This window comes from Triticum aestivum, chromosome 4B, assembly GCF_018294505.1.
Source record: "Triticum aestivum cultivar Chinese Spring chromosome 4B, IWGSC CS RefSeq v2.1, whole genome shotgun sequence".
In the NCBI taxonomy this organism is placed as follows: Eukaryota; Viridiplantae; Streptophyta; class Magnoliopsida; order Poales; family Poaceae; genus Triticum; species Triticum aestivum.
In genome coordinates this window covers 611,112,926-611,122,336 of record NC_057804.1, presented here as the reverse complement: position 1 = coordinate 611,122,336, position 9,411 = coordinate 611,112,926, and the positions used below count along the sequence as shown (strand labels likewise).

Sequence of the window (9,411 nt, the reverse complement as noted above, 5' to 3'; positions counted from 1 at the left end):
TTTGTTTGGTGGGGGTCATTGTGCTCCATTATGCGTCCGCCGGTCTATTCTAATACTACAAACTTGTTGATAAAAAGACATCGATAATAGTGCTTACAAGGTGATGGTATTCGGCAGTTTGGCTTTCGCTCTCTCGTGTCTACGTAGGAAATAATAGTGTGGCCGTTAGTTAGGGTGGAGACATCGATCCGAAGATTGATCAGTGCTGACAACGTGGCCCATAGGCTAGTGGTGGAATCCGAGGCGAGGCGAGTCAGCTCTGTTTCCTCTCGGTATGTTGCAACTTTTTTTTGGAAGGGACTCTGTATATTGCAACTTGCACCGGTAAAAGCAAGCACGGGTGCGCACGTGCTCAGTCATTGGTTTTCTCATCGATTCTCATAGCATCTTCAATTCTTCATGACACTAAACCGGACACCATATTCGTCCGTGCAATCAATCCACGGACACTGATACGATAGCAGGTCTCGTCATTTAAAACTAGCGCAATTTTTTTTTAAAGTTCACAAGCTCAAAATAACACATATCAAATCGTAGTTTTAATTTAAACTTTACAATCTAACAAACTTTTTAAATTAAGGTAGTTCAAATTTAAAATCAACTAGCACATATGTTTTTAGTTATCCTCTTTAACCGCCCGCAGGTGCTCAATCAAATCTTTCTTGAGTTGCTCATGTGTTGTTCGATGATGAATTTGTTGCTGCATTTAAGAAAGCTCATCAAATGGCGTCGGATTCTAATATGAAAGTTCGATAGGATCACCCATGTTCTCAAAATTCATGAGCCACGCCAACATCTCCACCCTCATCCTTCGTGATCATGTTGCGCATGATCACACAACATGTCGTGACTTTTCACAAGGTCTTCGGATCCCATTGTTTAGCGGGTCCACGAACAACAACAAAACATCCAGAGCACACCAAATGCCCTCTCCATGTTCTTTCTATCTCTTTCCTGTCTTTGGCAAAGTGAAATCTTTCCTGACCAACGGGCACAGAGATGGTCTTGATAAAGGTAGCCCGCAAATGATAGATATCGACAATCAGATAGTAGACCATTTGTATTCATGCCCATTGACGGTGCAGTTGCAAGGAGGAGCTTTACCTTTAGTCAGCCGAGCAAACAATGGAGACCGTTGTAGCACATTGATGCCATTGCAAGACACATGCATGCCAAAGAAAGCGTGTCAAATCCGAAGGTCTTGTGATACAACTGCTTCAAGAATGATGGTTGTCTTCTTAACATGGCTCCGATATTGCCCTTGTAGAGTTTTTGGACAATTCTTCCATCTCCAATGCATCCAGTCAAGAGAACCCAGCGAACCTGGCCACTCTATTGCTTCGGACACTGTCAAGAGCCTCTCGGTGTCTGCGACAGTTGGTTCTTTCAAGTACCAAGTTCCAAACACCGAGACCACAACAGTAGCAAATCTGACCATGCGTCTTTGCATGTGCTCTGAGACATCTAGAGTTATTCGTCCCGCGAATCTGTGAGCGTGCCATATGCAAGTGTTCATAATGCGTCCTTGCACTTCCGGTAACCAGATAATCCAATCCTTCCAATGGCATCCTTCTTCAAGACGGAGTAGTCATCACAGGACCAGACATCATGGTAGAGACGATCGAAGACATTTTTTCCCTATTAATAGCTTTCGACGATTATTTTCACCAGAAAACTAGAAACAAAAAATGAAAACAGAAAAAGAAAACCAAAAGGGCAACAACAAAACGAATACAATAAATGGAAGAAAAAAATCCGAAGCTCGAAAGCACCTTTGCAGTTTTCACTTTTTTGGGGAAGCACACGCTATGCTTTTCCCTTTTTCTCTCGGGGAAGCACGGGTCATGCTACTCGCAGAAGCACTGACTGTGCTACTCACGAAGCAAGGTTATGATTCTCACGGAAGCGCATGCTATGGTTTTCCCTTTTCGAGGAGAAGCACATGGTGTACTTCTCATGGAAGCACAATTGTGTTCTTTGTGCTTGTACAGATTTGTTTCAGCAAGAAGCACGCTTCTCGTGGAAGCACAATTTTTTTAAGAAGCACAGTTGTGCTTTAATAAATATTTTAAAAAATCTAAAAAAAATCTGACAAAAAAATCATAAAATAACAAAAAACATCTAAAACCCGAAAACACGTATAGAATAATAAAAAATTAGAATCAAGAGGGAACGCCTAGCATGCAACACATGGCAGTGGCTCGACGCACCACTTGGCTGCTTGACATACCAAAAAACTGACCCTTGCGGGAGGCCCCCCAAGGGATAACCGTTGGTTAGTTACTCCCTATTTGATGCATTAGTCGCTAGATCGCATGGAGTGCTGGGGATTCGGGCCGGCCCATTTAGTAGGCCCCAGTTACTCTGGTTTTAGAAAAATTCTAGAATTTTTTGTGTTGCTTTTTATCTTTTTATGTTGTTTTTCTCTACCTTTTTTGGTTTTGTTTTCAGTTTTCCAGATTTAAAAAAATAACTGATTGGGATTAAAAACACATTTTCAAAAAATGATCCATTTAAAATAATCATATTTAAGAAAATGTATGGTTTCCAATTTTTTTGCCATTCCAAATACATTTGAGATTTCCCGCAAAAAAATACATTTGAGATTTTCAGAAATTGTTCAAATTTTTCAAAAATTGTTTGGAATTTCAGAATATTTTCATGTTTTTTCACAAATTGTTTATTTTTCAAAAAATGGTCGAAATAAAAACAACCAACAAAGTTAATTGAAAACCCACTGGCTGTTGTGCTTGTTGCAGAAAAAAAACATTGCTATGCACAGCTCCATGCGTGTGGCCCACTGCGCACAGCGCGTCCAATAGGAGTTCCCATTTGACACACTTTGGTGGTGCAGGCAGAGTGGCAGTGATCAGAGCTCCTCGTCAGCACTCAGCACGTTTAGTATGCGAGTGGTGCACCCGAGTGGGTTTGCTGCATTGGCTACTGGCTCACTAAATGCTAGCTTTTCTGTTCGTTTTCTATTGCTGGTAGTCTTCCGTCACAAAAAAACGCTGGTTGTTTTTCTTATTTTAAAAATTTCTGTTGAATTTAGAATATTCGTGAATTTTAGAAAAGTTTGTGAATTCAAAAAGTTCATGAATTCCTAATAGAATCACAAATTAGGGACATGGATTTTTAAAGCTCATGCTTTCAGACACCTCTTATCCTTACCATCCAATACTGCTTTGAGATCTGTGCTACACAACTAACTTACTACATGAAATTTTCTCTTTTTTGTTTCTTCAAAACAAAACAACATGCAAACTTCATACTTTGCACGACAACAAAAATTCTTACTACAATGTGGCAAAAAAAACTTTCAGATTTTTTCGACCGACATAAGTATACAAAATGAGACTTTTTTTTAGTAAAAATATTATTTTTAGTATATATGATTCACGAAAAAAGTTGAAAGGTTTCCCCACATTCTAGTTAGATTTTTTTGTTGTCCTGCAAAGTTTGTAGTTCATATGCTGTTTTATTTGAAAGAAACAAAAAAGACAAAAGTGTTAGCACTAATCGCGATGCAGAAATGGATGGCTATATAATGGGGTGTACCAAAGCCTATGCTTTCTCAAAAGTTTTGCAAATTTGAAAAAAAAAACACGGATTTAAAAAATGTTCATGAACTCAAAAAAAAATCACAAACTAAATACACAATGGACAGTTTTTGCGAATATGATTGAAGTTTTCAAAATTACATGATGAACACTTTTTTGAGTACACACTGGATCATTTATAAGAATACGATGATCATTTTCATCTTTCTGTGAAAGTACACAATGAACACTTCAAAAATATATGATGAATATTTTTTCAATATGCATTGAGCATTTTAAAAATACATGATGTTTTTTTTTCAAAATCCACGCGCTTTTTGTAAAACTTGATAAATATTCTTTACCAACAAAATGTATGCAATTATCGCGGTATTCGCTATCCTGAGCGAGGAATAGTTATTCCTCACTCCACCCCCCTACTTTAACATCCATGCAGCGTCCTGTAAATTTTGTCTTACTTCATACGTAAAAAGAGAACGTAAGAAAATATATCATCGCTGTAAAAATATTTTATGTTACTTAAAGTTACAAACGTAAAATTATAGTGTAAAGTACGCATAAAATGCATTTTTTGGTCTTATGACCTACTCCCTTTTTCCCAGAATATAAGGCGCTGTTTGACTTTTCTGGTTTTTGTTGCACAACTTTGACTATGATTTTCATGTATTATATGTCCATAGAATTAGTATACAGGCATATGAAATAAATTTATTTTGTAAGAGAAACATGACAATGCCATTTATACATGGGCAATCCATGTGTGTATATATTAGTGGTCAAAGTCGTGCATCAAAGACAGTGCAAAGTCAATCACATCTTATTTCGGGACGGAATGGGTATATTTTTGTTTGAGTGAAGTGCACATTTCAATCCCGAACTCATGCCCTAATCTAACTTACAACCTCGAACTCCAATACTGTCTAAATTACAACCCCCAACTCTCAAAACCAGTCAAGATTCAACCCTTCTCTCCCTGTTGACCAGTTTTCACCAAGTTGACCGGTTTTGACCCATTGATTGGTGAACAGTAAAGTAAAAAAATGTAAAAAATAAAAATTCAAAAATAATTTCAATTCTTTTCACAAGGCGAACAGTAAATTCACAAAAATAAAAAAAATGAGAAATAAAAAAAATCATTTTCCCCACCGGGTGAACAGTAAATTCAAAAAAAATTGTAAAGCAAAAAACAAAAAAAATGATTTTTTTGCATGGAAGATGTCTCAATGCGTGAGGTCCATGTCAATTTTCATCATGTTTGGATATCTGAGTAGCTCTCAGAAAAAAAGTTGATGAGTCAACGGGTCAACTGGGTCAAAACCGGTCAATAGGGAGATAAGGGTTGAATCCTAGCCCGTTTTGAGAGTTGACGTTTGTAATTTAGATGGTATTGGAGTTCGGGGTTGTGAATTAGACTAGGGCAAGAGTTCGGGGTTGAAATATGCACTTCTCTCTTTTTGCTTTTTTGCAAAATTTTACGTAGTGAATCAATATGAATGTAACTATTTATATACCAAATGTAATTTATTCGTAAGGCATGAACTTTTCTTTTGAGCGATGAGAACATTGTTTAGCATGAATTGAACATTACTGTAATAGGTTTGAGAGCAATCTGTTCATAATCAGATAATCTTAAAAGGTATTGACATGCTCCAAAAAGTTGTGCACGTAGCTCATTGAAAATGTCCGTGTATGTGTATTTTTCTAAAAGATATTATATTTTTAAAATAATAATAAAATAAAAAGAAGGAAAATGCAATAGGAAAGGAAGAAAGAAAAAATAATGGAAAGGAAAAGAAAACCATAAAAAAATAAAAAAATGAACAAGATAGGAAATGAAGTCAGAAAAATAAGAACGTTGGGGCTATAAACTGAGCTATTGCTAAAACCAGATTTAACAAAAACCTGAGCAAAAACCGAACGTGCCAAGTTTTTTACGCTGGGAGCCACTGGCCGGCCCGTTTCCCGAGCGGGCTGTTACGCATTCATCAAGCCCAGAGCCCCAGACCAGGTTCTCTCTATTCTGTTCCTCTTTTTGCCCCCCTTTTCTTCTCCGCAAAGAAAGAAAAAACACTGTTGCTAAGAAAAGGAAGAAAGAAAAAACACTGCGAAACCCCAGAGAGAAGAGAGAGAGAAAGAGGAAGAAGAGAGCCTGAGCCTGAGCAGCGACGATGGCGAGCTTGATGACGAAGAAGGAGATCGGGCAGACCCACGACGTGCTCCGGTTCGGCGTCAACGACAGCATCAGGGGCGACCTCGCGCCGCCGCACCCCATCCAGGCCACCATCCATAAGGTGAGCCCGTTCGTCGTTTCCCCCGGGACCTCGAAACCCTAGCTAGCTCTGAATCTGATTGTTTCGTGGGCACGCGCCGCGCAGGAGACCAAGTTCTGGGAGGAGAAGAAGAGGTTCGGGACCGAGGCCATCTACGGGTCCGCCTTCAACATCCGCAACGATCTGGACGCACAAATCCTCTCCAGGTTCGCTCTCTCGCCGCCCCCCTCCTTTCCCCTCCTGGAAATAGGTTTTGGCTAACTAAGAGTGAAAGAGTCGCTGGTAGCTGATGTGGGCATTCATAATATTTTAGCCATCCGATCAGGCAGCTGCAATTTGTTGGGGTCGTGAATTTGACCTTAATTTGAGAACCAGATGTGATAATATTTGTAGCACATGTGTTAATATCTCGGAAATTCGATATGGGTCGTAGATTTATATGCTCTCATTATTATCCAGATCACATGAATTGGTACTAATTAGGATCGTCTTCCGGAAATTCGATATGGGATGTATTCTTCTGGTGGCCAGGCACATTGCAATTGGTACCAATTAGGATCACATTAGGTGCGGCCCTTCCCATCATCCTTATGAACTCCATCAACAGCCACTCGAAGGTCTCAACCTGCTCATAGTGCACCTCGTACATAGTATCACACTTTGGAGTTGATAGTCTACAACAACAAATAACACGAATGGTTCGTACAAGTTAGTTTTACAAGTTGTGTCAAACATGATTACATCATCAAAGCACCTGTACTGCATCCTATAATTCCTGCCCGTTTACTACATCAGATTCTTTATCCAACTCTCCGGATTTGCATAAACCTTAAACAAGAATTCTGGATCCTTTGCTCCAGTCTTATCAAAACCTCTAGTGTCTTCCTGACATCAGCATCTGCTTTGTCTTTGCCAATCTACCCACGCAGGTTCCTAAGATTATTCTGTTTTGTTTTTCCAAGGAAAACAGATTATTCGTTTCAGCAACAAACTATCTTACCTGCAAATTGAATCTACGGGAAAATCCATCGACTCATCCGCTAGCTTCGTGTATGTTAGGTCGACACCTTCCCACGTTTGACTGTCGTGTTGAGGTCCTCTCCCCTGCAACATTAAGACAAAGGAGAGGAGCAGTGGGAGTAGGTACCGGAAGCCACACAACATCAGGATCGCATGATTTTTATTCTATACCATGGTCCATCTACGAGGCATTACCTGCACCATCGGTACATGATTTCTGGTAACGGAAGTGCTTCATCCTTCAAACGGGCCTGCCAGAGCGTATCTCAGGACGTCAGTATGGGCTACCACCGTAGATGTATAAAACAGCTGTTTCAATACACCAATTTATGTCGCTTGCCCTGCTAGACTAAATCATATTGGCATGGATCCACACTGGAGATTGTCTGGCCCAGATAATAGGATCATATACTCGTATGAGCCATAATGCCGCGTCCATATCTTTGCTATTGGCAGTGATATGCATGTTTTCTCTCTGTTAGATAGCCCCCTCAGCAAACTATGTAGTCATGTTGGTGATATGTGTACTTTCTCTGTGCTAATTAGCCCCCACTGCAACTGTGTAGTCATGTTGGGTTTTGTTCAAGCTGGATTGAGTAGGCCTCAGTTGAGCCAGTGTTGGGATACTAGGTTTGATCTTGTGACGCTTTTCATCATGTTGTAAAGATGTTCTGCACAAGACGTTAAAATAAAATGTAGTGCTTTCTTTTGCTGCAAATGTATTCATATTGTCATGTGACATTTTGTTTGCACGAAGTTTGTTTTCTGGTATGGTACAATTACTTGTTAAGTTCTTGTGCTGCATGTTTTGTTTATCTAAATCTGCATGCTTGCATGCTTAAATGATTAATTGCAATATTATGACTGGTACTTGAGGTCTTCTGTTAGTCTTTTCATCCAAGAGTATTTCCATAGAATAGATCAAGCACATGGGTTTGCTGCCCTAGGAATAACTGAATCTCTTTTGTTTGAATGCACAAACATGTCGTGAGGTTTTTATCTGTCCACATGTTCCTTCTAGCAATTAGTACATCAATCCAAGGACAAGAGAGAGCAGAGAACATGCGAGTTACATTTTGTTTATACGCTTTTGAACTTCATGTGTACTTGTCCTAATTTTTTTTTCTAAAAAATATATAGGCGTTAAGCTCTTTTGTCTCACACTAGAAATGTTTGATTGATGACTTGTGTGTTTCCAGGTTCCAAAGGCCCCCAGGTGCATTGCCATCATCTATGCTAGGATATGAGGCAATGACAGGTTCCTTGGATGATTTTGGATTTGAAGATTACCTTAACTGTAAGGATTGCCATCCTTTTGTTCTGCATCAATCTCTTGCTTTGCTGCTTCATAACTCTGCAAGCATTCGTGCAAAACTTGCTAGTAATGAATTGATTAGTTGGAGTTAGGACTTAGGATAGACTGTTATCTTTTGACTTATCTAAGCTTTTCTGAGTACTAGCTTCTTTGCTCACAGTGCAACACACTCGAGCAAAATTTATTGACCTGATGGGGATGTGATCCTGGAACAACGATTTCTTGGGAAATCAAGATTTTTTGATCTACTAAAATGGTTCTGTTGCCCATTTTTCGTACCTCTGGTTGCTTACATCAGCACAGATTTGTGCTGTAGAATATACTCGAGGAGATCATTAGTACTCCCTCCGTTCGGAATTACTCGTCCAAGAAATAAATGTATCTAGATGTATTTTAGTTGTAGATACATCCATTTTTATCCATTTTTGTGACAAGTAATTCCGAATGGAGGGAGTATGTTATTAAAAACAACAACTGTATTTACAAGGTAGGTAGCTAATATGGTTCTCATTATATTTTAGAGGAATCTATTCAATACTAGCTGGCAACAAAGTGTTGGCAGTAAACGAACCAAGCTTGTGTCCCTCAGTTGGTAAAACACTAGCTTAGTTGGGCATATGGTTTGTATGGCAAAGAGTGCACCCTGTTCATCACTTTTCCTTTGTGCTTATCACTATGAGGTCTGCCCAATAGCTTAAGAAAATGGATGGCTTTCAGTGCAACGGTTGTCCACGCAAATTGCAACTATTCTACTCCCTCGGATCCGAATTAATCGACGCAGCCCCTATACAATGTCTGTGTCGATTAAGTCGGATCGGATGGAGTATATGTCAGTCTCCATTGCTAGAAATTTCATCAGTGCTTGTGTTAATATTTTTTTGCTTGTCCACTTTGCAGTGCCTCAAGACTCTGACAGCCTGCGCATACCGGACATGCACCACGGGATGGAGGTTCGGCTTGGCCTGTCCAAGGGGCCTGTCTGCCCCAGCTTCAGTTGATTCCTTCCACCCATGCATTTGTCTTGTGCTTCCCGTCCAGCATCTACGCCAGTCACTACTACTAGACTCTATCATGGATTGGTGAAACATGAGAAGTAAATAAATGGGTATTGCATCAGTTTGAATCTCATGAAATCTTCCCCGCGTCCGGGTCGCTAGTTGAGCGTCACTGACTCCACTTGCTAGTTTGGTGTTTTAGCAGCACAAAGTTCGTTCGCACACCACTAATATCAGTGGCGGACTGGCGG

General features: G+C 39.7%; 1 protein-coding gene across 1 annotated transcript; it reads left to right on the top strand.

Annotated features, from left to right (window-relative positions):
- The first annotated feature begins 5,607 nt into the window (after window positions 1-5,607).
- On the top strand, window positions 5,608-9,293 carry LOC123093567 (cyclin-B1-2). The gene is made up of 4 exons (XM_044515549.1): window positions 5,608-5,851; window positions 5,936-6,036; window positions 8,050-8,147; window positions 9,063-9,293. Exons 1-4 carry the CDS (start codon window positions 5,729-5,731, stop codon window positions 9,161-9,163), a joined length of 423 nt encoding a protein of 140 aa, XP_044371484.1. The 5' UTR covers window positions 5,608-5,728; the 3' UTR covers window positions 9,164-9,293.
- The last annotated feature ends 118 nt before the right edge of the window (window positions 9,294-9,411 follow it).

Bases quoted from the DNA above. Each gene is read 5' to 3' on its own strand.
- LOC123093567 (XM_044515549.1), top strand. From the start codon at position 5,729: ATGGCGAGCTTGATGACGAAGAAGGAGATCGGGCAGACCCACGACGTG. The intron at 5,852-5,935 runs GTGAGCCCGTTC...CGCGCCGCGCAG, and splicing joins TCCAGGCCACCATCCATAAG to GAGACCAAGTTCTGGGAGGA. The intron at 6,037-8,049 runs GTTCGCTCTCTC...GTGTGTTTCCAG, and splicing joins GACGCACAAATCCTCTCCAG to GTTCCAAAGGCCCCCAGGTG.